At 47.6% G+C, this 27,253-nt stretch overlaps 1 protein-coding gene across 2 annotated transcripts in view; it reads right to left on the bottom strand.

Moving 5' to 3' along the window:
- Window positions 1-593: 593 nt before the first annotated feature.
- Window positions 594-27,253, bottom strand: part of PRMT8 (protein arginine methyltransferase 8) — a 98,348-nt gene continuing 71,688 nt past the window's right edge. Inside the window, exons 5-10 of one of the 2 annotated variants that reach the window (XM_032159334.2) lie at window positions 26,025-26,167; window positions 25,309-25,396; window positions 17,521-17,636; window positions 11,375-11,525; window positions 2,234-2,355; window positions 594-1,468 (exon numbers count right to left, since the gene is read on the bottom strand). In XM_032159334.2, the coding sequence (XP_032015225.1) occupies window positions 1,385-1,468; window positions 2,234-2,355; window positions 11,375-11,525; window positions 17,521-17,636; window positions 25,309-25,396; window positions 26,025-26,167 (704 nt within the window). In that variant the 3' untranslated portion in view covers window positions 594-1,384. The remainder of the gene's footprint in view (window positions 1,469-2,233; window positions 2,356-11,374; window positions 11,526-17,520; window positions 17,637-25,308; window positions 25,397-26,024; window positions 26,168-27,253) is intronic. The other variant, XM_058442741.1, reaches the window with a different exon arrangement.

Genomic DNA, 27,253 nt, shown 5'->3' with positions numbered 1-27,253 from the left:
TATCATTATCCAGGGGCTCTGCCATCACCAGCACTACTCACCTACGCAAAGCCAGGCCCGACGTCTCCCCTGCATCTTCCTTCTTCCTGGATCCCATCAGCTCCAACCATCATCTCTGAATGGCACCTCTTCCTTCCCCGACCTGGAATGTCTCTTCCCAGGGAGGTGACATAGATGAGAATCATGGTCTTGGAAGCTAAAGCATAACCTAAGACCAAACCAAATCAAAACACTCCACCACGCCCTGCAAAGTACATTGTATTTCCATCCTTCACAGATTCCACTGTTACCATGCCCAGACCAAGGCTGGACATTATCCTAAACGGTCTCCAGGCTATGCATGGCCTTCCATTCTGGCGCACTCTTGGTTAGCTCCTGTCCCTCACCCCAGCTCCACGACCTTCTTACCCTCTAAGGCAGGACCCCTCAGAGTACATGGGGGAGATGCTCTTAGACCAGCCCTGACCTCCCTGCTGGGGAGCAAACGTGAACCCACGTAGGTGCTGCTGCCCTTGAGTCTCTACTCCGTGGTGGCCTCTGGCTTCCCCCCAGCCCTCCCACTTCACAGCACCAGGAACCAGCCATCCCACCGCTTTGTTCTCATGTGTGTTTATTGAGCGCCCACGGAGTCCGTGGTACTATGCTCAAGGTTCAGAGCCACAGTCCAGTCAAAAGGAGACCAGAACTAGTACAGAGAATGTTTCATAGCTGCTTAACATCTGGTAAGGGGTGGGGAAGGGGCGAACTAATCACAAAACAAATTCCTATTCAAAAGCAACAGAATCTCCTCTGAGAGTAATATATATTCTAGGCACACGCGCACACACACACGCACACACCCCTCTGGGTGAACACCTAGGTCTACCCACTTGGTTGTATATGCATGCATATACAGGTATTTGTGGGTAAATATCAACTATGCTGCTCACATTCACACATGCACGCACACACACACCACCGCACACACAGATAATCTGGCTTATGCTATCAAAGATGCTATGTCTCCAGGTTCTAGTGGAAGCAATCTGTCCTAGACACCCGCAGCATGCAAAACTCAGAAGACCCGGAGAGTCACAGTTAAGGAGGAGACGGGGAGACGCGAATACGTTTCCACCCTCGGGGCCCAGCCACAGCACGCGAGGTCGCTCTTTCTTGGCAACACAAAGCCTTCGTGAAGGGCTCCCAAGGCAGAGCGGAGGAGCTAGAGACCTTCTGTCCAGTAGTGGAGCCCACGGGAGCCCTGGGGAATTCACCAATCTTCAAGGCAGAGTTGAAAACTCTGGTTTTCAAGTGTGTAGTCCTGCAAACGGTATTCTTTGGGACGGCACGGCAGATTGAGGTGAGAGTTCCTTTTCTCGTTGCTCTCTGCAGCTTCCCATGTGTGCTAACGCATTTTGTAGTCATTAGATACAGATGTTTCACACAGCTGTCCCTTAAAATCCAAGTCTACTGTGAAATCGAGGTCTCGCTGCAAGGCAAAGACAGAGCGAAGGGTCAGGCAGCCGTCTAGGTACGAAGCCACAGCCCCACTCTCTGGCACCGCCTGCTCCTGGCACCGCAGGGATGGGTAGCACTGGTGTCTTAAGGCTTTCTGGCTAAGGGGTTCCCCTGAACAGCTCACAGGAATCCATTCTGCTGCCTCCTTGTCCTCACAGGAATTTCTTCCACTTCTCCCTAAATCCATCCTGCTCTAATAAAAAAATGTTCCGAGTTCATCCTGGAAGTAAACTGATTGGGGTGGTTGAGTGTTCTGTGAGGTGACCTTCAGAGCACTCTGCAGACGCTTTTAGCGCACATGCCCACACCTGGGGCTGCCCAGAAAGCGCCAGCCAGTCTCCCTCGCACCAGGCCAGCTGAAGAAATGCACGCCAAACATCCCCCAGCCACCAGGAGCTCATCTCCTGGCCCAGCTCATGCTACATGAGGTAGGACCCATTTATTTGAAAGCCCCTCACAGGAAGAGCTGGAAGCTGTCTTCAAAGCCAAGGCAGTCCAGACCTGGACCCAGGGAAAACCTCTATGTGTGGAGTTTTGAGGGGTCAAGCCTGAGTCCCTTAATTAGGCCTAGTCACGTCCACATGTGGCTGCTGACTGCCTCCCTCAGTACGTTTCTGATTGTTCATGAGACACTTAAGAACCTGGGCAAGTGGGTCCTGAGCGAGCCAGCTCTGTGGGGCCCTTCTCCCTTATGGCCCTGGCCCCACTCTGTGACACAGGGGGCCTCGGCACTTACCACATTTTTGGCATTTGGCTTCATGGATATGGTCCCGTAGATTTCCTCCCCCCTCCGGACAGTGAGGTAATCTTCCAAGTAGAAGACGGTCTGCTTCCAGTGGGTGTAGGGAGCGTCAGGGGCTGAGGGGTGAAAGAACAGCAGAGGTGGGAAGAAAGAGTCAGAGATGATGACTCCGAAGGGATGAGGCTGGGCCGCTGCATAGAAGTTGCTGGGCTTCCCCTGGGACTCACTGAAACCACCCACCCCGGTACTCTTGTTGGGTCAGGTGCATAGTCCTTATAGCCTGCCTCCAAGCCCCATCAGAACTCCCTCTCAGGCCCAGTGGCCTCCCCTCCCATCACATCCCCATCCCCTCAGTACTGGGGATCAGAAGACAAACAACCTGATACTACAAGTTCACAGCAAGGGATGGATGAGGAATGCCCTGTTACCCACTAAATGCATCGACGTACATGCATCTGAACATGCTGCTGTTTTTAATTAGTTCAACAGAATGAAGACCTTCAGACAGTGTGGGGAAGAGATTTGTAGAGTAGGCCCTCCTATCTCCCCTTAAATGACATCATTCATGCAAACTCCATAGCTAAACCAGTTTCCCCAGATCCACTGATACGGTAGGTACTTGGTCCTCAATCTTACAAATAGCTTTCCCTGCTGGGCACACATAGTGGCTCATAACTGTAACCCTAGCTACTCAGGAAGCTGAGGCAGGAGGACTGGTTGAGCCCAGGAGTTCAAGACCAGCCTGGGCAACATAATGAGAAAACTAGGTGAGTGTGGTAGCACACATCTGTGGTCCCAGCTACTCAGGAGGCTGAGGCAGGAGGATGCATTGAGCCTGGAAGTTCAAGGTTGCAGTGAGCTATGACTATACCACTGCACTCTAGCCTGGGTGCAGACCAGTGAGTGAGACCCTGTCTCAAAAAAAAAAAAAAAAAAAAAAAAGCTTTCCCTGCCTGCTTCTCTGTGCATGGGGAACTAAACCTAGCACCTTGGCTCAGGCCTGCTGTAGGGTTTTAGGTGTATCTTCCTAACCGGATCAAAAAGAAATGAGGGACGGTTCTTGTTCCACAGCCCTAATCTGGCCCACAGCTCATTCATCCTGTATGACCCAAAGCCGTAGTGGTACTTGCGCCTCCCCCATATCTGCCATTGAGTCTCTTCCCTCCCCTCTCAGCACACGATACATTCTCCAGTTAAATGTGAGGGGTTCTGCCTCACAGGCCACTGTCCTCGCCAGCAGCTGTCTCTGAAATCCTTCCTCTCCCTCCTTTCCAGCCTCTCTCTTCCTCATCCTTCCTCTCTTCAATCCTTCTGTTCCATCCTTCCTCCAGGAAGCCTTGCCTGACCCGCAAAACCTGGATTGAGAGCTCCCAAGGCACCCTGAGCTTCTGTTATTGGGGTGTCTGTCACACAAGATAAATGCCTTCCGCCCACCCCTGTTTGTCTGCATCCTCCATGGACTGCAAGCTCCATGAGGGCAGGGACCGGGCCAGCCTTGCTTCCTCAGTGCCTGCCTCTGTGCTTGGTAGATCTACGAGTATTGAATAAATAAATGATGGTACGAACCCAAAGAGCAAATGTCTGTGGTGCTTCAATGTACTCGTACGTGTCCAATTACGCTGGGGGCCTTTGGAATCTACAGATTGTAGAAGAACCCATCTTATTACAGGAAGTTCCTCTTGGTTTGGGCTGTTGCATTCCTCTACCAGGATTTCCTCCTTTTTTTTTTTTTTTTTTAGGACCAAGGATAAAGATGAGAAGACTTGGGGATAAGATAAGGGTCTTCAAAACACTTCAAAAGCTGTCACATGGAAAGACTTATATGTGGCCTTATCATAGCTTTGGGGGCAGAACAAAGGCTAGTCACTAGGAGTCATTAGAAGGCAGATTTTTAATTTACCAAGAATTAGAGCTGTCCCACAATCATATGAGCCACCTGAGGTCCACCCTGGCAGGTGTTCACACAGCGCCACCTGGGGCTTGATCATGCACTGACTCAGACCAGGTGACCTCTAAGAGCTTTCAAAACCCCAAGGCCAATTTTAACAGCACTGAAGGAAGAGTCTGTCTTTCTCTGCCCTTCACAATGAACTGGCTTGATCAAATGTCAGTGGTTTGGAGAGAGACTCACGTAGCCCTGCATGTGTGCATTTGGGAAATCAATGCAAACTCAAGGTCATGGGGAGAAAGTGCAGCCTGCACATTTGGAAAGGGAAGGAGGATCATGAATGTGCAGTCTATCCCTTTCAGACCCTGCCTGGGTTCCTGAACACATCCAGCCTTTCTGGCCTCCAGGGCATACTGCTGTCTACAGACCAAGTCCACCTGCTCCCAACAACCGTCTCTGCCAGCTACCTCTAAATTGTCAAAAGATAGTTCCTGGTTATGTGTGGAGACTGTCAGTGTATGACTGACAGCACTCTCGCCCCCACTTCCACCTACACCAGCTCAGACAGGTGTCTCTCTCCTGTTCCTAAAGACCTTCACGCAAAGGGAATTCAAGCAGCCTCCTTCTGTCACCTAATCCGATGCCTTATGAGACCCCCAGAGACTTCCTGGCCCAGATTTGTCAGCCATCGGGTCTGACTCTGATGGTAGTTCCCAAAATATGCCGACTTTGAGTTGGAGGAAGATGATTATTTTCCTTGATATCAACATCAAAGGGCTAAGAACATCCATAAACATCTCATTTCCATGATGGGCCCATTAGCCATGGAGTAATTGCCTAAACCAGTTTTCCCAATCCTGGTTCTCCATCAAAGTGCCCAGGAGAAACTTAGTAAAAGTCAATGTTTTGATTCTATTCCAAGAGATTTGAAGTCAGTAATTCTGGGGGCGTGGAGGGGCAGGTGATGTAGACACACAGCCATGGCTGAATTGCAGTGCATCTCCTGACCTCCTTTGGGAAGGTAGAGTGGGAAAGACATTTAATTAGGCGACAATAGCCCAGTGTCCATTCTCCACTTTGCCACTGACATGTGATGTGACCTGGGGCTCCTTTTCCACATCTGCAGAATATGGGTCATGATATTTATCTCCTGACGTATTGTGAGGATGAGATGAGATGAGGAGGGGAAAGGATCATAGACTAAGGGTGATCAAACCTCCTGCTGTGCCCGGGAATGTTCCAGTTCACATCTGTTTTCCTGGCATAATGATTTATAGCTCTCCCCTTCACCTGCAAATGTGTCCTTAATGGAAAGCTGAGTTACATGGCCACCCTATCTAAAACATATTAGGCCCATGTTAGGGACTTACTAAGCCATTGCATCAGGCAAGTCTTTGGTCATTAGAGTGGTATATGATTTTATCAATCCATCAACTATGGCTCTGGCCTGCAAAGGTATGCCGCCTCTCTCTAGTGGTGGAGAATGTCTTGGAAAACATCCAGAATGTCACCGTGCACAAAGGTGGGCACTCAGCAAAGGGCTGTGGACAACATCTAGAGTTCTCCTTGTCAGGGAGGAAGGCTTTCCCTTCCCCCGCCCCAACCCCATCTATGACCATCCAGATTGTACAACTGGCTTTCAGCCTTCCCCATTCTGAAGATGCCTCCCTGCTCTTAGCATTCCTGCCCCACATACCCCTTTTCTCCCTCCCACAAATCCCTTCCCCATCACAGTCTCTCTGATTCTAGGGTTTAGGCAGCTTTTCTTCTACATTTTGAAGTGAGCATGACCAGTACTGCCTGCAGCATTCCCAGTGCACTGCCTTCATTCACCATTCCACAGACTTCCACTTAGAATGCCTGCCACAGGCTGGGTATGGCTCTAGAATTGAGGAACAGCAAACGGGATGAACACCACTTTGTCCCCTCCTCCCCCGATCATACAGCCTCAGTGAGAAGACATTCAGGCAAATAGTGAGAAGCAGAGTAGGTGCTATGACCAAGGATGGGGCTTGGGAACACAGGGAGCTGAGGGTGCAAATGGCAGAGCCTGGCCTCTCACCAGAGTTTTCCTGGTGCTTTTGGAAAGGGAATGGAATCCTGCTTCCCATCTCACTGACCAATGGCTAAGTGGCTGGTCGTCCTTTCTGGGATATAATTTTTCTAGCTGTTAAGTTTGGAATTATATTCCCTAGAGAATTTATCGGCCTTTTGGAGAATTGAGGACTATGCACCAAGAAGCTTCTTTAATGTGGGAAAATGATTCAATGTCACAGGATGTCAGTGGCCGAAAGGGGCTACCTGAGCCCAAGGCCCAGAAAGTAAACTTGCCCAAAGTCCTTTCCAATGTCTGATCTGCCTACCTTGCTGATACCTGAAAAAACTAGGGCTTGCACCCAGGCCTGCTTCTGCTGGGGCTCCTGCCCTTCCACCCGCTACCTGGCTCTCCTGGATTACACAACAGCCCCAGGGGCCCCAGTTCCCACTTCTACCCCCACCCCACTGAGGATGTGTTGTGGTGGGGGGGCACCGTGCCCACTGGCTGCCACAGCCTGGAACCCTGACTGTCTGTGCCTATTTGTGACAGCTTCTGCCTGGAGCTGCAGAGACGTCAGAGTCATTAGAAGGGATCATTCTTCAGGCTGTGCGGTATGGGATGTGCTTCTAAGTGGCCCGCAGAGCGCGCTACCGCTGGGCCGAGACAGAAAACTCAGCTGGGGGTTGATGCGGAGGGACCACACACAGCAGGCTGCATTTTGCATCAAGTTCAAAAATAGCTGAGACCAAACAATACCTTGTTTAGGCACACACATCCATGTGATAAAACTTTTCATAAATAGCAAGGGAATAAGGAACACAAAATTCAGGATAATGTTCATCTGGAGGCGATAGGGGAGGTGGGATGGGGTGGGGCATCCAGGAAGATGCAGAGATGTTGGCAGCATTTCAGTCATTGAGTCAAGACATAGCTCGAGTTAATAAGTGTAAGCAAATTAATGCAAATATGCATTAATTGATTTACATTTAATTATATTACAGTTATTACCATGTCTTTCTAGTCAATATTTATATTTTAGTTAAAAACAATTTATTTTTAATATTAACTAATGTATTTACCTTCTAATAGTAATACTAATAAATTTATTAGTATTTATTAATTTATTTTGTTAGTATTTATTAATTTATTCTAGTTACTACTTACATTCCAGTTAATAGTAATTATTTGTATTCTAGTTGCTGAGTTACATGGTGAGTTCATGGATATTCATTATATTAATATATAATTATATATAATTAATATATAAATTAGCAAAAAAAGTGAACCACAAATGGTCCAATAATGACATATGGCATGAGCCAAGAATTAGGATTAAGTCTGTGCATCTGAGATCCATAAAAACAGAAAGGGTTACTCGGCCAGTTGTCAGAGTATAGATGGTCTGAGTATACCCCACTGCCAACCCACATGAACCAGGAAAGAAGTTTGCTACCTGCTAGAAACAGAGCTCCCACGCTGACATACGAAGGTGGCTGAGAAAGCAACTCAACAAATTACTCTCCCACCCCCATTGCTACCCATATAGGCATGCGCCAAGAAGAGGGATCTACATCAGCCAGAAAGCAAAGAGTCTTGGTGAGGCCTGAGGGTATGCCTGAGTGAGGAGACGGAACAGCCTTTCCAGAAGAAAGTCAACATGGGTCAAATTCTCAGCCCTCTGATTCAGTCTTGCACAGAGGCAGTGGTCCTCAAGCTGGAGCATGCATCGCAATCACCTGGAGGCCTTGTTAAGACACAGACGGCTGGCCCCCACCCCCAGAGTTTCTGATTCAGGAAGTCCAGGGTGAGGCTCGAGAATTTGCAATTCTAACAATTTCCCAGGTGATACTGATGCTACCCGTCCAGGGACCACACTTTGAAAACCACTTCCCCAAGGCATGACAAACTGGAGACTGTAGGACCTCCAAATGTCTTTCAGAACCTAAGTTTATGGAATTCTGTGCAAAAGGGAGGAGGCATAACACTATAATTGCAAAAAGACAGAGGAGCAGGCTCACAGCTGGGTTTAGATCCATGGTCTTTGAGCCACGTGGGACTGTGGTGGGGGGTGTCACCAAAGACTAGGAAGGAAAGCCACTGGGTTAGAGCCTTCAGCACTCAGGGCAAATCCTCACCATCTTTCAGGCAGCCCAGAGGTGATTTCTTGATTCTGGATGTGAGCTTAATCCAGGCTCCTCCACATGGGATCATGAAGAATGTCATCCCTGACACCACAGAGCCAGGGAGCCACCTCTCGACAGGGTCTAGCAGGCTGTCTGCTTGACTTTGGGGACTAGAAATATTAATAGATCATCTCAAGGAAAATAAAACTCTGGCTGAGAGCTGCAGGGATAGATCCTGGGCTTTGGAAACTTAGAACTTTTTCCAGAATATCCTTGCCCACTGACTTTCTCATCACCTACAGCAGGGCACGCCCTGGGTTAGACATCATCCTAGTGATGGACTAGGTAGAGCCAACTCCTGTGACTTCATCCCTAACTTCCAATCACAGCCACTGTCCCCAAGAAGGCTCCTTCCCAGCTCCCTCACCACCCCCACTCTCACCATTGCTAGGCACAGTCTTCCCAGTCCTTCAAGATCAAAGTAAAATCCGCCTTCCCCCTCTTGGCTGCTCCTGCCCACTGGGGAGACATGTACTGCCCCTGTGGGATGGCAGCAGCTAATAATGACCCAGAACAGGGCAGGAAAGCACCAGCACTGCCTGGCTGACGGAGACCAGAAGTCCCAATCTTAGTAGTCAGGAGGCACTGGTTCTGAGAAAAGCCTTTCTGTGAAGAGATAAATCTGTCTCTTGCCCTCTCTTTCCATAGGTAAAAGAGAATCATTGAGACCAGCCTGGGCAATGAGGCAAGATCCCATCTCTACAAAAAAAAAAATGAAAAATTATCCAGGCATGGTGGCATGTGCCTGTAGTCCCAGCCTCTTGGGTGGCTAAGGTAGGAGGATCACTTGAGCCCAGGAGGTCAAGGCTGCAGTGAGCTATGATTGCGCCACTGCACTCCAGCCTAGGAGATAGAGTGAGACCTTGTCTCTGAGAGAAAAAAAAAAAAGCATCATTGTCTTCATGGCTTCTGGAAGTAAAGAATCATGTCCTCGATTTCTGGTAGAACTCACCTCCCCACTCCCCCTACTAGACATACAATTACTCACCTCCTTACCCCCTGATGACATGCTCCCAATTCCCAGGAAGACTCAATAGGTACACATTCTCAAGGTCAGGGTCATATCATCATACACTTCTTAGAGCAATTTGTTTAGAACTATGCTTTAGAAGCCAGGAATGCAGAGATCACTGAGATATGATCCCTACTCATGCAGGAGACTGACAGTTGCAAGAAAGGGTGAAAATGCTGAATAAATAGCGGCAAGCCCTGTGTTGGAATCCTGTGTGGTTGTTTAAAAAAAGAAGCTAGGTATCTCTGTGAGGCTATGAGAGTATCACCAAGATAACGTTATTAAATAAAGAAAAGGTAGCCAAGGGCAGTGTGGAGGGTAGGATCCAACCTGAGTTTTTTTAAAAAGGTGTAGTTCTGATATTGTACTATGCTTACATAAGACACCATCAATGGGGCAGCTGGGCAAAGGGTTCACACAACTCTGTGTACTATTTTTACAACTTCCTGTGACTCTATAATTATTTCAAAATAAAAAGCCAAAAAAGAGGCATCTATGGATATGCATGTGCTTGTGCACCCACTGAAATTTGGTGGAATGATACAAAAGAAATCATTAATAATAATATTTGCCTCTGAAGAGTGGGAGTGGGATGGGTTGGGGGTGAGAATGTTTTCTTTGACTTTTTATACCCTTTTGTCCTGATTTCTTCTTGCTATTGTGCATGTGTCTCACCTGAAACATCACCACGCCAGGCACATGCAAAAGATGTTAGGTTAGCCCTGAGGACATCAAACATTGACCCAAAGGGAAGGCGGGGATCAGGTAACCCCTGAGCTAAGACAGGAAACCAGGTGAAGAGATGGGGCAGGGGTGATGTTACCACCTGAATTGTGGCCCCCTCCAAATTCATGTTGAAGTCCTAATCCCCAGTACCTGAGAATGTGACTGTATTTGGGAAAAGGGCTTTAAAAGAGGTGATTAAGTTCATCCAATCTGACTGGTGTCCTTAGAAGAGGCAATTAGGACACACATAGAGCCATCAAGGGCTCATGAGCACAGAGGAAAGACCATGTGAGGACACAGTGAGAAGGTGGCCAACTACAAGGCAAGAGGAGATCCCTCACCAGAAATCCACCCTGCTGACACCTTGCCCTTGGACTTCCAGCCTCCAGAACTGCATGTGTGGTTAAGCCCCCAAGCCTGGGTACTTTGTTATGGCTGCCCTCGCAGACTGATACAGGAGAAGAGGGGATGATGAGAGCCTCTGACTAAGGCCCCTCTCACCTCCAGGGCACACCTGGATGGGCAAGGGCTGGTGTGTGCAGAAGCCATGGCCCAGAGAATGAAGAGGCCTCACTGAGTTTAGAAGTCAGCAAGGAGCTCGGTATAGCTGGGCCATCTGTGGGGTAGCAGCGACGGGACAGGGCTCGGCCAAGAGGGATGGTGAGGAATGAGGTTGGAGAGCGGGCCAGGGCCAGGCCATGGGATCCCCATTTGCCAGGCTTATCTACTGCAGGCAGCGAGTCACCTTGCAAGCGGGGCTGGGATTTGGGAGTGGGAGTGGGGTGATCTTGGGGGAACACCAACAGAGATTTAATGAAGGATGGGTTGGTGTGAAAGTAAGGGAGAAGGGAAGGAGACATAGAGACCAGTGTGCCAGTGTGCAGGCTGCTGCAAGACAGGCTGTGTCCTGCACAGAGGCATGGCAGTGCAGACTAGGCTTATTCAACTCCATCCATACGCACCACACAGAATGTGCTTGGAAAATGCTACCTGAACAAATATGCGTTTGAAAGGTCTTCGGGCCCCTCCATGAGCCCTACCTCCTGCCTCTCCCTCATCCAACACACTCTCAACTTGTGCTGTAACAACCACAACATTATTTACCTTCCCCTTGGACAGCACAAGTGTAGGGATGCACGGTTCCTCCATGGCTGGAGAGGGTTGATAGGCGTCACCCAGCTAGTGCCCAGTCCCTTCTCCCCAAGTCAAGGCCAGCTCTGGTCACCCCACAAAGACTTGAGGAAGCATGGGAGAGGGAGGAGGCTCTGGGAAGCAATACACAGCTCACCTGTGGAAAACCCCATTTTCTTGTGGCACTTGGTAAATTCAATATTAAAATAGGTGACCAGGGCGTGGACGTAGTCGTTGCGCTGTATCTGCAGGCAGAATGCAGATGTGAACGATAGCTCTTCCGTCTTCACTGTGTAAATGTCCACCTCCTGCAGCCCAGAGAAGAGAGAATGCCGGGAACTTATCGCCTCCACCAAGTCTGGGTCCCGGTCAGCAGCCTCGTTCTATGAGAGACTGGTCTGTCGGCTCTCTGAGGGATATCTTTATTCTTGGGGTGATTTCCCAGGCTCCCCACCACCCTCCCAATCACCTCCTCCATCTTTCCTAGGGTGGAGTATGCTCAAGCAATGGTGCAAATGGATTTGAACCAAAACCTGAGGGGAGCAGAATTTGGAAGGTAAATCTGCCAGGGTTTGGGGCCACAGGGGGATGATGGGGAAGGGAGAAAACAGGAGGGTTAATTAGACAATGCATCCCTTCACCTGTCAGAGCAGCCTCGAGTGGTCCACCCAGGCACTGCTCCATCCAGCGCTCTTAAAATGTGGTCCCTGAAAGATCAGCATCAACAGTACCTGGGGGCAAATTCTGAGAGGGGGCAGACCTGCTGGATCAAAACAGCAATCTGTGTTTTATCAGGGCCTCCAGTGATGTGGATGAACCAGACTACTCCTTCCCCAATTTTTTGATACTCAAGTTCCCAGCAATAGGAGGCATCAAGGATGACATTAGGAGTAAGGACCTGAACCCACAAAGTCACAGACAGAGCTTAGGAAAGTTCTGTTGGCCATTTTTAACAAGGCTGGACTGTTTTCAAAAATAAATAAAAGGGGAAAATAAGAAGTGAGAATTTTCAGTTCTGGCTGGGGAACGTGGAACACGAGGAACTAATAACTCTAAGAATTTCAACTGGAAAGTGGCCAAAAATCAATCTCGCATGGGGAGCAGGTGGAATTGAAAGACGTCCGCCCTGTGCTGTTCTTTTCTATGGAAGAATGCTGGCCGGCTGCTTGCTGTCCCCGTGAGGCAGGGCAAACCTACCAGAGCCCAACAGGCATCCCGACAGATTCTAGTGAGGCCCAAGGAAGAACTTCCCATTATTCAAGGTTGCGCAGCAAGGACCTCTGTCCTGAAAACTCTGTAAGAGCCAGAAGGCCACAGGGACCTCCTGAGGCCCAGAAGATGGAATTATTAGCAGGAATTAGGAGAGACGGACCAGAGGGTAGGAAAACAAGGCCAGCAAAGCGATGAGATGGCTTTTGTCTCGATGTATTTCTAGGATAAATAAAGGAAACACAGATGCAAACTATCCTGGGGCCTTCAAAGAGAAGTCCTAACTCCACGGGGATGGACAGAGAAAGAGAGGTTAAGGGAACCAATCAGATCGGAGTCCTCCTGGGATCTGGGGTGGGTAGCCATGATATCCTCTGCGGAAGCTGAAGCTCTCTGACTGTTGATTGGGAAGAAGGTGAGATTGTAGGTTTAGGGGAATGTGGGAGGCCCTTGGTGAGGTCACATTCAAATGCCAATTACACTGTGTTTCTGGAGCCCAAAGATGGGGAACAAGAACTAATTGAATGGTGAGCGCTTGGTCAAGCACGCAGAATTTGATAGGATTATAAAGCCCATCTTCTTAAGCTGAGCCTTTGATCCAAGACAAGAACGTCCTCTTTAGTGGCCACCTACTGCTTGCTGAACACCTTTAGGGATGGAGAATTCACTATCTGCCAGACAGATAGTCCATGTCCTGGCATCTCCAGTCATTAGGTCCTTCTTCAAAACTAATGAAGAAAGTTCACACTCATCCCTCTGTAACTTCCACCCACAGAAGAAGCCAAATGTCTGTTCCGACTCACACAGGTACCTTGAACCTTTTCTTCTCCAATACAAGCTATCTCTGGCTTTTTATTCATTCCTCATAAGTCATGATGTCTGACCCCTCATCAACCCTGGCCTTTCTCCTCTGGGTGGGTCCTGCCACTTGCAAAACTGAGAGTTATACTGACCACATCAGGTCCTCCACGTCCCTCCATTGGCACATACTTACAGCGGCCTATGTTCCCGAAGAGGACACTGCTGGCTCAGCCTGCATTTAGGTCGGCCAAGCCCCTTCCTCCACCACATCCCTCAAGGCTGGGGGTCCTTCATTCCTTCATTGCATGTCATCTGTTAGTGTGGGCCACTGCTCAAATCTAGGAAACCATTTTAGACTGAGTATCTGTCAGCCTTCATAATGCTCATTATCCCTCCCAGCCACATGGCCGCATGCTGTCCACAGGGTTCCTCCAGCTCAAAAACTCTTAGGACAAGCCTTGGTTACCTCTATTGTTGTTAATGGCGTCACAGTGTCTACCCTCACTGACTTTTCCATCACCTTCTCACCGTATTGTTGTTAACGGCATCACAGTGTCTACCCTCGCTGACTTTTCCATCACCTTCTCAGGGCCAATCAGCCAGGTTCCAGGCCCTTTCCAAGGTCCCTGGTATCTTTCTTCCTTGGTTCCCTTGGTCACCAGTGTAGCATGGCCTTCCGATCTCACTTCTGCCTCATCTCAGCAGCCTCACCACCTTCACCCTTGCCCTGGCTGATACACTGGAGCCCTTCAGTGGCAGAAGTTACACCTCATTGTCCTGTGTATCCTCAGTGCACAGCAACACCTAATACACAGCAATATGTGTTGACTCATCAGTCTTCTTCTCAGAACAGGTCTCTCTGCTTGAAGACTTACTTCTTTGCCTAGGCCCCTCTTTCATAACTAAGGTTCATCCGAACTGTGTCAGTCTCTGGAGCCATAATCTTCAATGATTCCTTATGGCGTACAATCTAGACGTGGTTACTTTCTCCTTGTATCCCGCGTGCACGCATACACACACACACACACACACACACACACACACACCACCCCATCTGGCAGGAATTCCACCTCTAAAGGATCTTGCTGTCAGATGTCCATCAACCAAATGTCAGCTATCAACTCTTGTAGCTGACAGCATTCAATAGATCCCTGACACATTTGCATCTTAATAGAGGCCTCTGATAGAACAAAAGCCTTTAGGACCAAAAGTATTGAAGCCGCACATTATAATGGCAACAATAAAGGCAGGTGGTCTTTTGGAATGGGGGTCCAGGCCATCTGCGAGGATGGGATCAGCTATAGCTAGGCTTCAAAAACACAAAGGTCCTCTGGGCTCAGGTCCCCCAACCCCCAACCAAAGTCTACGGATCAGCCCCAGTTACCCTGACTCCCTAGAGCCCAGCCCCTCGACTAGGAGGCTTCCTCTTTTCTGCAGCAGAAACAGCAGCTCTGAGACCCCAGGGAGACCCACTGACTTGGCCTCAGGTGACCTGCTTAAAGCAGAGGGCTTCACCAGCATAAATCACTCAGAAGTGCCCCTGGCCGCTGCGATCCCCACCACTAAACAATGTTACAAATGGATGCCTCAGAGCAGAAGTCTGGTCAAAATAGAGCCTTAATTATAATAAAGTGTCACACTCTGCAATGTTAATAGCGATGAAAATAGCAATTAAGTGTGTGAAGAAGGGCAAGTGTTTTCCCAACAGGCTCGGCAAGACGTTGCTTAGCACATTAGCAGGAGAGAGCTGGCGGAAGGGCTCTCCTGGAAGCAGATGCAAACACAGACAATCGTCATCCTTCTCAGGAACACGGAGGAAGAAAGGGACCAGCGTGGGACAGGAAATCATCATAGGTCGCGGGTCCTGAGACAGAACCAGAGCCCCAGGAGTTTTCATAAGTGTGCAGAACACACACCCATCCAGCCGCTCCTTGGCTGCTTTGCCCCTGGATATGCTCGGGTCTAACCAAGTGAAAGGCCCCTGCTAGTTCCTGCCCAGGCAGTGGAGAGAGCCAGGCCAGTGGCTGACGTGTCCGGCAGTGCAAACAGAAATGCAGTGGCTACACCTGCCAGTGGGGGCTGGGTCAGGGGCAGAGAGCAAGCTGGGGTCCAAGAACATTGAAGGAATTTTATCCCCAAGCTGAAGCCAGTACATGCAGATGCCTAATGGTAAATATCACTGCCACATGTCATTTTGGCAAATTCAGTTGCACCAGTGGACTTCTGTCCATTCCACATTTACAGATGTGCCTTGCACTATGGGTGAGCTTCTTGCTGGAGGCATACTTGCTTTGTTCTTGTTTAGGATGGCAAGGAGGAGAGGCTTCAGGGACAGAGGGACTGGTAGAAAGAAACAAAAGGACACACTTGCTCACAATTAATCCTGCCTGGACCCAGGAAAGGCTGAATGAAGTAGTGAGAACCCTGTGAATGGAAAGTCTGAGGCTTAGACTCAAAGCCAAACCTCTCAGGCAGGATGTTACTAAAAAGAGGGGGCATCTGATGGGGTCTGATGAGGTTCATTCTAGGTTTATTTGCCCTGTGAGGTCCTTTCTAAAGGCCACAGTGATACTCCATCCCAACGGGTGCAGTTCTTCCTAGCAAGGCTTGTGTCCAGGACAAAGGACAGTTCTTACACGGGCAAAGCAGCAGTTGCATCAGTCTTTCGGAAACCGCCCCCTGTCCTCAGTGGCCCTGAACTCCAATCCCTATAATATTCCAGTCCAGTACCCTGCCCCGATACTTTCAGAAAAAGAATGATGCGCGCAGGAGCATAGTGGGCTGGCACGTTAGCAAGATGAGACTCAGGTGGGCTGATTTTTAAATTTAAAAATTAACCTGGGCTGGGTGTGATGGCACATGCCTGTCATCCCAGCACTTGGGGAGCTGAGGTGGGTGGATCACTTAAGCCCAGGAGTTTGAGACCAGCCTGGGCAACATGGCCAAACCCCATTAATACAAAAAAAAAAAAAAAAAATTAGCCATGTCTGGTGGCACGTAGCCATAGTTTCAGCTACTCAGGAGGCTAAGACAGGAAGATCACCTGAACCTCAGTGAGGCTGCAGTGAGGTATTATCACACCACTGCACTTCAACCTGGGTGACAGAGAGAGACAGACCCTGCCTCAAAAAAAAAAAAAAAAATAGCTTGAGCTACATGAAACTTGTTCAGTTAGTCAAGACTGCAGCGAGCTGTGATTGTGTCACGACACTCCCGTCTGGGTGACAGAGTGAGACTTTGTCTCAAAAAAAATTTTTTTGGCTTGAATTATATGAAATTGATGTCTGTCTTTATTTTTTAAAAAACTGTCAAATATCAATAGTTTTATATGGTTCAACATAATATATTAGCATATATAATGCAAATGCATACCAAAAGGACTGGAAGAGGCAACCCAGCCTGTGAACAGTGGTTACCTCTGGAGGAGGATGGGGCTGGAGGGAGGCGGAGGGCACCTTTCACCTTTATTCTATCTAACTGGACATGTTTGAATTTTTAATGATAAGAATGTACTAGGGTTTGGTGTGGCAAAGACGCTGATCAGCTTTTCTTCATCTGCACTGAAAGACGCCTTGGGAAAAGGTGTTTAGAGTAGGGGTGTCTAATCTTTTGGCTACCCTGAGTCACATTAGAAGAAGAATTGTCTTGGGCCACACATAAAATACACTAACACTAATGATAGCTAACGAGCTAAAAAAAAATCCCACAAAAAAGTCTCATAATGTTTTAAGTTGACGAATTTGTGTTGGGTTGCATTCAAAGCCATCCTGGACTACATGTGGTCCAGAGGACGCAGGTTGGACACACTCGGTTTAGAGCATGTACAAACAGGGATGCTCAGGAAGAGGCAGCTGGAAGCTCTATCTGGCAGGCCGCTGGGGCAAAGGTGTGCTTGGAGGCGAGAGCGTGATGATGGTTACACAGCATATTGAGGTCCTGGATCTCTTTCCTAAGAGAGACATCTACCTCTGAATGGACCAACTCCCCAAACCTGAGCATGCTCTCCTCTTCCAGGTGTCCTCACCTCCCTGCACCCCCACCCTTCTGCACGCCACCAGGGCCCCTGTGCTGGGGCCCTCCCACATCCGTGCCACCATGGAGCCACTCTCTCAGTGGCTGTGTCCAGGCGGACTGCCAGCTTTTGACTTGTGCTTATGGAGCACCACAGGCTCTGGCCAAAGCAGCCTTGCCTCACCAGGTGGGGGCTGTGCAGGAGCCAGCATTGCCTGGACTCCAGGGTGGCACAGTGGGGCTCCCAGCACACCCAGGTCCACCCCGGATGAGTGTCCAGACCTTTATTAAACAGGCATTGGTCACCACTTGCTTTGGATCCACGATGTCCACTAGAGGCTCCTTCATGGCCACGTCCCGGATGCAGGTCATGTCAAAGCCATAGACATTCTCCCACCCTGTGGGAGCAGAGCAAGACATGAAGGCAGGCACAGGACCCCCAGAAGCTCACCCGACCCTCCTGAGTCCTGGAGCACAGCGTGCCTGAGGGCTGAGTGTCAGCGCGAGTTCCCATGCAGCAAAATAGAGGCAGAACTGCTCACCTCTGAGGCAGAACTGGCACACCTGTGATGTGCCACATGCTTGCTCCCATTTCCATCGCTACCTCGGGAAAAGGTAAGTCCCACTTTGTTGTTAGGTAAACTAGAGCTCAGAAAGGCTGGGAAACTGCTCCAAGCTCCCACAGCTAGAGTGCAGCAGGGCAAAGAATAGAACCCAGGCTAGCTGACTCTTCCTTCCTGTCCCCTCCCCAAGCCGGCAGCATTTCCTATGACCTCCCTTATCTGTCTTCTACGTTCCTATTCCTATGCTGTCTCAAGCTGTTCTCCACACCTAGAAGACCTGGAAGGCCCATCTCTCTCCCTTTTCCTGTCCCCATCCACTGAATCTTTAATGCAGCACAGAGAATCATGGGCTTTTAATGTGAAATCAACTACAGTTTAAATTCCAGCACCACCACTTACTGGTCAGCCTTTGTACAAATGGCCTAACCTCTCTGAACCTCAGTTTTCTCATCTGGGCAGGTCCAGGAGCATCTCTGCCTTCCTCGTATGCCAAGATGCACTCACTAAGGATCCACCCCATTAGAAACTACCCCCAAGTGGAACACAAACCTCTCCCTCTCAGCTGTGCTGCTTGTCCTCTTTGGGCTACTCATAAGATACTTTGTTTGGGAGGGAGAAATATTTAGGGGTAGGTGAGAAATTAATTCAAGTCTGATGGCCCAGAATCACCCTTCATATGGTAATAATTGCTATCTTTTTTTTTTTTTTTTGCAGACAGAGTCTGGCTCCATCACCCAGTGACCCAATCTGGGCTCACTGTAACCTCCACTTCCTGGGCCCAAGTGATTTTCCTGCCTCAGCCTCCCAAGTAGCTGGGATTACAGGCATCCGCCACCATGCCCGGTTAATTTTTGCATTTTTAGTAGAGATGGGGTTTCGCCATTTTGGCCAGGCTGGTCTTGAACTCCTGACCTCGGGTGATCTGCCCACCTAGGCCTCCCAAAGTGCTGGGATAACAGGCGTGAGTCACTGTGCCTGGCCAATAATTGCAGTCATTGAATGATCATTCAGTCGAGGCCAGACTCTTCATTTAATCTACCCAGCAACCACATAAGGATACTGCTATGCTGCAGATGAGAAAACTGTGGCTGGGAGAAGTTGGCATCTGGCTCACATATAATATCTGGCCCATGATCACATATCACGGAAACAGGGGGGCGAGGGTTCAAGCCCAGCATGTCCCCTAAATCCTTCACCTGCCGTGGCCCAGCCGTGACAGCAACGAGGAATGCAAGATTTCTCTCCCTACGGTGCAGAGAGGACGGCTTTAGCAGACTCTTTAGTTTCCGGGCACCTGAATCTCATTCATCTGTTTTTTCAACGGGTTTCGAAATGCCTTGAAGTAGAAGTGCTTTTCTCTAAAATCTTATAGGATTAAATTTTATTTTAAAACATTCACCAAACAAACAGGACCTTAGGGAATGTATGTTCCTGTGTGTGTTTAGGAGAGTGGGTGTGTGCGGCAGGAGGTGTGAAGGGTCAGTGACAGCTTTGCTCCTTTGACTCTGATTCTTTTATAAGGCACACAAAGAGCTTCTTTCTTGTGAAAAGAAGGCAGAGAAAGTAATCCTGGAGGATAAGTGCTTGTGAAATTCCAGTTTGAGGAAAAGATGCCCATCAGATCCCATTAAATCACCCGAGGCTGGTGCCAAACTCCCAATTACAACCAACTTTCGGGGGAGGAAGCTGCTTAGTTGGCAACAGGGCAGGTTTCAGAGAAGACTCCCCTCTAGAATGTGGAAATAGCTATCCACCCTCTCCCCAGATAAAACATACGCGCCAAAACACATTGCCTTCTGTGTCTTTCTCAAGAGACTTGCAGCTGTGCACCTGCTCTTTCCTCTCTGGACTCTGCCTGGAGTTTGAGTTCACTGCTAGTGCTAAGCAAAACCCTGAGAGTCAGTGTGTGCAATGGTTACATGGCTAGGCTTCGGAGTTCAAATCTGAGCTCTGCCACTGATTTGCTGTGTAATCTTAGGCACAAAGGTAACCTTTCTAAGCCTTGGTTTCTAAGGATTCTTTAAAATGGAAATGATGATAATGATGGTAATCCCATACGATTGTTATGAGGATTAAATGTGATTATATGTAAAGTGCACAAGACAGTGCCTGGCACACAGAAAGCGCTTGCTACATAAAAGTGGTTATCATTATGTGGTTTGAGCTCTGGCTTTGCTGCCATGCAAGCTGTGTGGCCATGTGCAAATCAGTCCGTTTTTTCTGGGCTTACTTATAAGGATTTTGGTTCAGTGGTTCTGTGTTGTAGAATCACTTGGAACAGTTTTTAAAATGCAGACTCGGCCGGGCGCGGTGGCTCACGCTTGTAATCCCAGCACTTTGGGAGGCCGAGGTGGGCGGATCATGAGGTCAGGAGATTGAGACCACGGTGAAACCCTGTCTCTACTAAAAATACAAAAAAAATTAGCTGGGTGTGGTGGCGGGAGCCTGTAGTCCCAGCTACTCGGAGAGGCTGAGGCAGGAGAATGGCGTGAACCCAGGAGGCGGAGTTTGCAGTGAGCCGAGATCGCGCCACTGCACTCCAGCCTGGGCGACAGAGCGAGACTCCGTCTCAAAAAAACAAATAAATAAATAAAAATAAAATAAAAAATAAAATAAAATGCAGACTCCAGGGCCCACACCAGACCTACTGAATCAGAATCTCCAGATTTGAAAGCCAGGGAGCTGGAGTTTTACAAATCTATACAGACAATTCCAACCAGTTTGGAAACCTTTGGGGTACACGGTCTTTACTGTCTTCAAGTCCCAAAATGGTGATCTTAATGTCTCATGGCCTTTGTGAGACCTTCTCTAAACGCTCCTGACCATACAACCTCTCCTGTATCCTCAACACCCACAGTACAGCATTTGGCACAGAACAGGCTCACAGATAATGGTTTTTGAATTGAGATTCATTCCCAAACATTTAATGCCTGCACTGTTTTTGCAATGCCTGGTGTTTTAGTTACCTTTATATGGGTTAATTTGGGTCTTATCTCCTCAGCTGGACTGTCCCACCTTCAATCATTCAGACCACAGATCACCCAAGGGATTAGATTTTTTTTCTCCATTCTGCTGGCCATTTATTTCCTAGTAGCCCTTTTTACCAGAAGTGAAGCAGAGGTGGAGTAGGATACAAATAAATCACATTATTTGTTGCAGTTGTATACTGTATGCCAAGTAAGTGTATGTGGGGTAAGAGCCATTGGTCATCAAGAAATATCATGATTATCTAGAAATTAAAAAATAATATCAGAGAGGCCTGTGAAGCTTTTGTTAATGGGTGAAAACAGACTCCTGAAAAGGACTATACTATGGCGTAATGTATGTAATTAAAGCAACAACAAAGCCCAAATCTACTATTATTACAGACTAGATTGACTCACACCCTCATTCTGATAGCCTGGCAGAGGCAACGCTGTTTTCTGGATGTAGATGTGATTCACCTGTCTCTACTGGTCCTTTTACTCACAATGCCCAGCATTAATGAAAAATTGTAAGACACATGAGAAAGGGAAAAATATGACCTACCATCATAAGAAAAAAGTCATAGAACCAAATTTAGAGATGCTCAGATGTTAGAATTATCCAACAAGACTTTAAAGTATCTATACTAAGTACGTTAAAGAAGTTAGTGGAAAAGGTGGACAGTGTGCATCAATGAATGGAGAATTTCATTAGCGCTATGGAAACTTTTTTAAAAAGCCAATGGAAATGCTAGAAATCAAAATAACAATATAAGAAAAGAAGACTTTTTAAAATGAACTTATTAACAGAAGGAATATATCAGGAAATAACCAATAAAGTTGAAAACAGGGCAATAAAAATGATCCAAACTTACACACAAAGAGAAAAAAAGGGTGAAAAAAATAGAGGATCCCAGCTCCATGGGACAATATCAAACATTATTTCACATAATGGGACTTCCTGAAGAAGGGGAGAAAGAGAATCAGGCAGAAAAAAATATTTGTAGAGATACTGGCTAACCTTATTTTAAACTAACGAAACAATCCATCCACAGATCCAAGAATTCCATGTAACCCCAAGCAGGATAAATAAAAAGAAAAACACACCTAGACACATCAGAATCAAACTGCAGAAAATCAATAAAGACAGAAATCTCAAAAACAGCCTGAGGAAAGAAAATTAAGTACCAGGGGAGAAATGTGATTTCTGATTGGAGAGAGCTGTAGCTACATCCTCCCTCACCACCCCAGCCCCAACCATCTGAGTTTCTCTGATGAGGCTACTGGGACTGCCTCAGAATGAGGTCAGAGAAAAATAGAACAAGTGCCACCAGATGCTACTTACAGATTCTCCTCTGTGCAGAAGGGAAAAGTGTTTACAATAGATGGACACATTTTAGGCACTCATGAACAAAGTGGAATCCTTGCATAAAATAGGTTGGAGCCAGAGGAAACTCTGGATGTCATGAGTGGAAGTGAAGCCCACAGACAGCAGTCGAGCCATCCAAGAGGGCTGCCCTTCAACCATCAAGCTATAAGCACTGCCACCTCTGCATGAGGTCTTTCTTTCAGTTTTCTCATCTGCCAAGAAACTGGTGCCCATCTCTCTCATTCTCAGCAGGGTGTAGATTCATGCACTGGGTGCAATTCATGTATTGTGCATGAAATTGAATAGAATATCCACCAAGTTTCCTTCCATTTTTGAAATTCTGTGTATTTCCTTTATAGTAGAAAATGTTTGTAAAATGATTGCTCCTCTCTAAGAGTTAAATACTACACCTTGCACATCCCTCTGCTGGTTCACTTTCCCTCCCTTCCTTCCTTCCTTCCTTCCTTCCTTCCTTCCTTCCTTCCTTCCTTCCTTCCACGAAATTATGTATTGTGAGCCTAGTATATGCCAGACATTTATCTCTCTCTCTCTGTGGTCTCTATTCATTGGTGAGCAAATGGAGGGCAGGTTCTGCACTGCCCTCATTCTTGCACTCCCATGTTGCTGTGTGTGGTTGAGAAAGAAGAAGAAAGGAAGGGAGGGAAGGGAAAGGGAGGGAAGGAAATAAAAGAAAAGGAAAGGAGAGGAAAGGAAAGAAAGCTCTCCCCCTAACAATTTACTTTCTGAAAGGGGCTGAACATGTCTCACTCTCCTGCCTCATTTCAAAATTTTTCCTTCTTAGCTGGTTCTTGAGCCAATAAAAAATTGCTTACAATTGTTGCCTTAGCAACCAGCAACCTTTGTGCTTTACTTCTGATTTAGAACTCATAGTAACCAAAATCTCCATTTATTTGAAATGAATTTCCAAGTGGGTTTGCTTCCTTTACAAAAAAATAGATTTCAAAAAATGTAAATAGAAAACAGTATTTTAAATACATTTCAAGTGTCTGTTTCTTAGTGTTCTTTTGGGGTGGGGAGGAAGTTGGGGTATTTTTCAGAGACTCTAGAACAAGCACAAGATAAGATGGTGCTAACTTTCAGATTTTTTTTTTTCCTTTTCCAGAAGGTATGAACACTGCAATTAGAATCAAAGAAATAAATCACATGCTCTCCAGTCTGGGGCCAGTGCCTTAGGAGCCCCTCCTGGCCCCAGGCTGGCTCATTGCAATGTGCATACCTGCAGAGGCTCCTGACACAGGTATCTACGTTGTGGAAACCATGAGAAAGTTTCTTAAAGAGGTGTGCCTCGGGTTGGAGCTCAATAAATATTTAAGTGAACATGACAATGAAGAACGTACCTAGAAGTTTTCCTCCTCAAAACACTATTCAGTACAATTGCACAGCAAGAACTCCAAAATGCAGCTCCAGGGCAAAATATGTCCTATTTATACATGCATTTGATCAACAGTCACTGTGGAGTTGTGTCTGCAGTCTTCCATGAGAGTACATCTGTCCTAGATTCTGAGCCACCAGGGGCTTGGCAGTCAGGCTCAGTTGCCAGAGCCAGGGGCAGAAAGGGGCTTAGCTACACAGTCAGAGACTAGATCCCATCTAGTCCCATTATAAGACCAAGAACTGTCATGTCCTTTAATATACATCATCTCACTTAATCCTCATGACAAGTCTGTGGGATTGAGAAGATTATCCCTTAACTGAGGCTCGAAGATATTAGATAATTTGCACAAGGTTACCCAGTTAGGAAATGGCAAAGCCAAGATTTAAACCCAGGGCTGGCAGTGTGCAAAGCATTTAACCTGGGCCCCCCTACCTCTCCTGTCCTCATTTGGTATTTTGCCTCCTTCCCCCAGGAGGTCAAATAGTAGAAATTGCACCAGATTGGCTGGAGGCAGACAGCAACCAGAGAGGGTTTCCAGGGCACAGAGCTTCCAACAGCGGTCCCACTTTTGTCTTCTTCTGAACCTGGCTCTGAACCTCACACTTTGATTTTACATTTCCAGAAAGGCATGAACCCACACAAATACACATATCCATAGCAGAGTCCAGCCGAGTTTTCATCAGTGCCACTAACAACGATGAGATGGCAATTGTTTAAATCCACAGAGCCTCAATTTGTTGAACTGTGGATAGAGTCTTAGCCTCTTGGAGGCGTTTATTCTTCTATTCAATCTGTGAACACCTCCACGGTAATCTTGCCAAGTAGGAATGGACCACCCTGTTGGGGCAGGAACCCCAGATGTGCCCAGTCTGATGGGTAGGTTGGAGCTTCTGCCTCTTGCTTTAATTTGGATTTTTGGGTGTTTGCCTGTTTGAGGGGTTCTTTGCTCCTTTGTTGTATTTGGTTCTGGTTGAGGAGACACAGCCATGTTCCACTTTACAAAAACACGTTTGGTATAATCTCATTAAGGATCAGGCCTGTGTCAGAGAGAAGTGTCACCCTTTACGAGAAATAGGATAACAGCCATTTTCAGACCAGGTCAAACATTGGAGAAGTTGTTTGGCTTTATTGTTCTCAGAGAACCACACACGCTTAGCTGATAAGGCATTTAGAATACATATTTAGATATGAGCCCCTGCCTTATGCACACGTGCACATGTACACTCGCCTTTTGTTTGATTGTTCAAAGCAAAATCTCCACTCTTTTCCACCCTCTCTGCTATCTATTCCTCAAAAGAACCTCAAATAATATGTATTTGAATTTGAAGGAGAATCAATACTATTTTTATAAGTCTGAGTGGAATGAAGGCAGGATTCAAAACAATTGGCCTGGCGAGAGACCTGCCACTTCGGACCCCTGAAGTGGACTTTTGGGCTAACTGAATCTTGACAGGTTTCAAGCCTCTTGCCCTGCTGATCTCTGCAAAAACTCGGCTTCTGCTGCCTCAGTCCAATTTTTAATTCACATTGCATTCATTCTTTCACCCCAGGACATTTCTCTCATCCCAGTCATATGGCTTATTTTCTGTCTGTAGACCTCACACCCTTGGGACTAGATAAAAACATTTAGAGAGCAGACTCCAGAAAGGATCCCAGAGAAGCTTCTCCTCAGGGACAGCAACGGTGTTCATGTCACTGCCTGCTCATCTCGGGCCCACTGGCGTGCCTCCCACCCCAACCGTGCAGTGGAAGTCCACCGGAGAAGCAAGAGGGACTTACAGTGGATTTTGAAGTCCTTGTACTGTCTGTCTTCAATTGCTACCACGTACAAAGCTGCCCGGTCTGGAAACATAAGCCCTCCAGGTTTCTGTTGATGAATTGTGGGGAAATGGGTCTCGTAATCTATTCACCTGACAAAGACATCACATTTTGAACTGCACATAGAGTCACCATTCAAGCACCCCCTTGCCAGCATTTCTCATGCAGTGGACTGTCACCTTGTCTGGGGTGAGGGCTAGGACAGCAAGGCTCAATTTTTATTTTGGAGCAAGGAGAATTTAAGGGACCTAGGTGGAGTCAATAGGATAAATGAGGTGAGGTGAAGGTAAATCCAGTGAGGCGCAGCGAGCGATGTTATGACTTTGGCCTGGAGAAGCCTAGATGAATAGCACACCTGGCTCTGGCAGCCATGCAAGTCCTAAGTACTTGCTGACCAAAACGGACCTTTAACTTGACAAGACAGAATGGATGTCTGTTATTGCAAAAGAGGCTGAGGTGAGACCCATGGAAGTCCACTCTGATGGTTACACGTGCTGGACCCAGGGCAACCATTCTATTCCCTGATACAGATCTGCTCTAAAGAGAGGGGCTTGGGGCAGTGACCTCCTAGCCTCAGTCTTCTCTGAAGTCTTCGTATGCCTCCTAGGCTGCAGGCCTTGGGTAGAGCAGCAGGACAGCCAGCCGGCCAATGCAGGGACAGCATGCAGGACACTTACCAGCCACTTGTCCCTGGCAAAGATCACCGTGTTGAGCATGGACTCATAGAACAGACAGTAGCCCATCCACTCGCTGATGATGATGTCCACCTTCTCCACAGGCAGCTCCACCTCTTCCACTTTACCCTTAAATATGGTGATGACTGGAAAATAAGAACCCCAGGGCCATACTTTGCAGGGACCCCACCCAGGAACCACAAGCACCTCACTTCAGGGCCAGATCTTCAGGTTTCAGCCTTATTCTGATTCTACTTTTAGGATGTGAAGTAGCTCACCCTTTACCAAACTAGTTTATACCAACATAGTTGAAAACTACCTGTATGTTTTCCCTGTAAAATAAATCCAGCCATTACTATGTGCCTGGCATAGCGCTAAGCCTGTTATATGCATGGTATCACATCATCCTTCCAACAGCCCTATGAGGTAAGCACATTACAATGGACCCTTAACAACTTGGGTTTGAACTGCACAGGTCCACTAATACACAGATTTTTTTAAAATTTACACCAAGTATGCCTGCCTCTCCTTCCACCTCTTCCACCTTGTCCACCTCTGCCACCCCTGAGACAGCAAGGCCAGCCCTTCCTCTCCCTCCTCCTCAGCCTATTATTCCATGTGAAGGCAATGAGGACAGAGACCTTCATGCTGATCCACCTCCACGCAGTGAGTGGTAAATATATTTCCTCTTCCTTAGGATTTTCTTAGCAATTTTCTTTTCTCTGGATTACTTTATGGTAAGAATAGAGTATATAATACATATACCAGATATGTGCTAATTTTTTTGTTTTTGAGACAGAGTTTCACTCTTATTTCCCAGGCTGGAGTGCAATGGCGTGATCTCGACTCACCACAACCTCCACCTCCCAGGTTCAAGCGATTCTCCTGCCTCAGCCTCCCAAGTAGCTGGGATTACAGGCATGTGCCACCATGCCTGGCTAATTTTGTATTTTTAGTAGAGACGGGGTTTCACCATGTTGGCCAGGGTGGTCTCAAACTCCTGACCTCAGGTGATCCACCTGCCTCGGCCTCCCAAAGTGCTGGGATTACAGCCATGAGCCACCACACCCAGCCAATATGTGTTAATTGACTAAGTTATAAGCAAGACTGCTGGTCAACAGTAGGCTGATAGTAGCTTAGTTTTGTGGGAGTCAAAAATTATGCTTGGATTTTCAACTGTGTGGGGGATTGGCACCCCTAACCCCTGTGGTGTTCGGGGTCAACTGTTATTT

The sequence above is a fragment of the Hylobates moloch genome, unplaced genomic scaffold, assembly GCF_009828535.3.
Source record: "Hylobates moloch isolate HMO894 unplaced genomic scaffold, HMol_V3 SCAFFOLD_8, whole genome shotgun sequence".
In the NCBI taxonomy this organism is placed as follows: Eukaryota; Metazoa; Chordata; class Mammalia; order Primates; family Hylobatidae; genus Hylobates; species Hylobates moloch.
The sequence above is the reverse complement of the archived record's forward strand: the minus strand, read 5'-3'. Positions and strand labels throughout refer to the sequence as shown.